Raw genomic sequence first — 982 nt, 5'->3', positions numbered from 1 at the left:
TATGTCTGCAATGTTGCTCTCTTTTGCTTCATCCATAAAACCAAAGTATGTAAATGTCTTTCTGTGAAGAGATGAGATCTACTTCCCATGATAATATGTTGCATGTACTCAATGGCTATTACAACTCATCAAACTTTCAGCTAAGAAATCAAATACCTCCATTATTTTTCGTGTTTGAAAGGTATTTTCCGCGTTTGAAAAGGGTGTGAATGACTGCATTGAATGATGCTAGGTAGCAATTTGCAAACCATAGTGTCCCTTGGAAAGTTCACCTATAGTTTCCACCACCTTTAATCTGATATAAATTTCTTTGTCTGCAACTTCATCACAAAACAAAATTGTAGCAAGTTTCTAAGTTCCAAATTAGTACTCCAAACAATACAGTGAAATGTTTGTGGCTATTCAGAAGCGGGGAAAACGCCATGCAGGACTTATGATGCTTAGACTTTTAACCAAAAAGCTGTTGAATCTCATCTCGTTCTTACCATCACCAAGGACAGATCACAATGTTTTCGAGCTCGATGAAGACTTAGAAGAACCAAATATGGTCCCAAAAGATGTTAAGGAAGGGCATTTTGCAGTTATTTCTGTCAAAGGTGGAGAAAAGAAGAGGTTTATCTTGGACTTGAGGTATCTGAGAAACCCGGAATTCTTGGAGCTGTTAGAGAAGGCTAAAGAAGAATATGGATTCCAAAAGGAAGGAGTCCTTATCCTCCCTTGTCAACCTGAAGAGTTGCAGAAGATTTAGAAAGGCAGCACAACATCTTGATGTATAGATAATTCCTGATTTTTTAGTGCAATTATGCAAACTGTTAAAATATTCCTGCATTCTGGAATAGCCAATAGGTTAACTTTATGATGCTTCTTAGTATTAGCTGATTTCTTTACTATTATCATTTTGAATCATCACTATTCAAATGCTAAACAAACTTGATGTAATATTCTTAATCTATTTAGATTCTTGTAAAAGAACTTGTTGCTA

The 982-nt window shown here is 35.5% G+C and overlaps 1 protein-coding gene across 1 annotated transcript; it reads left to right on the top strand.

Annotated features, from left to right (window-relative positions):
- Nucleotides 1-323: 323 nt before the first annotated feature.
- On the top strand, nt 324-767 carry LOC120214219 (auxin-responsive protein SAUR32-like). Its single transcript, XM_039212167.1, has one exon. The coding sequence runs from the start codon at nt 389-391 to the stop codon at nt 746-748; it is 360 nt and encodes a 119-aa protein (XP_039068098.1). The 5' UTR covers nt 324-388; the 3' UTR covers nt 749-767.
- Nucleotides 768-982: the final 215 nt, after the last annotated feature.

This window comes from Hibiscus syriacus, unplaced genomic scaffold (genome assembly GCF_006381635.1).
Source record: "Hibiscus syriacus cultivar Baekdansim isolate YM2019G1 unplaced genomic scaffold, ASM638163v2 tig00110056_pilon, whole genome shotgun sequence".
In the NCBI taxonomy this organism is placed as follows: domain Eukaryota; kingdom Viridiplantae; phylum Streptophyta; class Magnoliopsida; order Malvales; family Malvaceae; genus Hibiscus; species Hibiscus syriacus.
The sequence above is the reverse complement of the archived record's forward strand: the minus strand, read 5'-3'. Positions and strand labels throughout refer to the sequence as shown.

What these genes read in the sequence shown, in the direction of transcription:
- LOC120214219 (XM_039212167.1), top strand. Translation starts at nt 389, where the DNA reads ATGTTTGTGGCTATTCAGAAGCGGGGAAAACGCCATGCAGGACTTATG.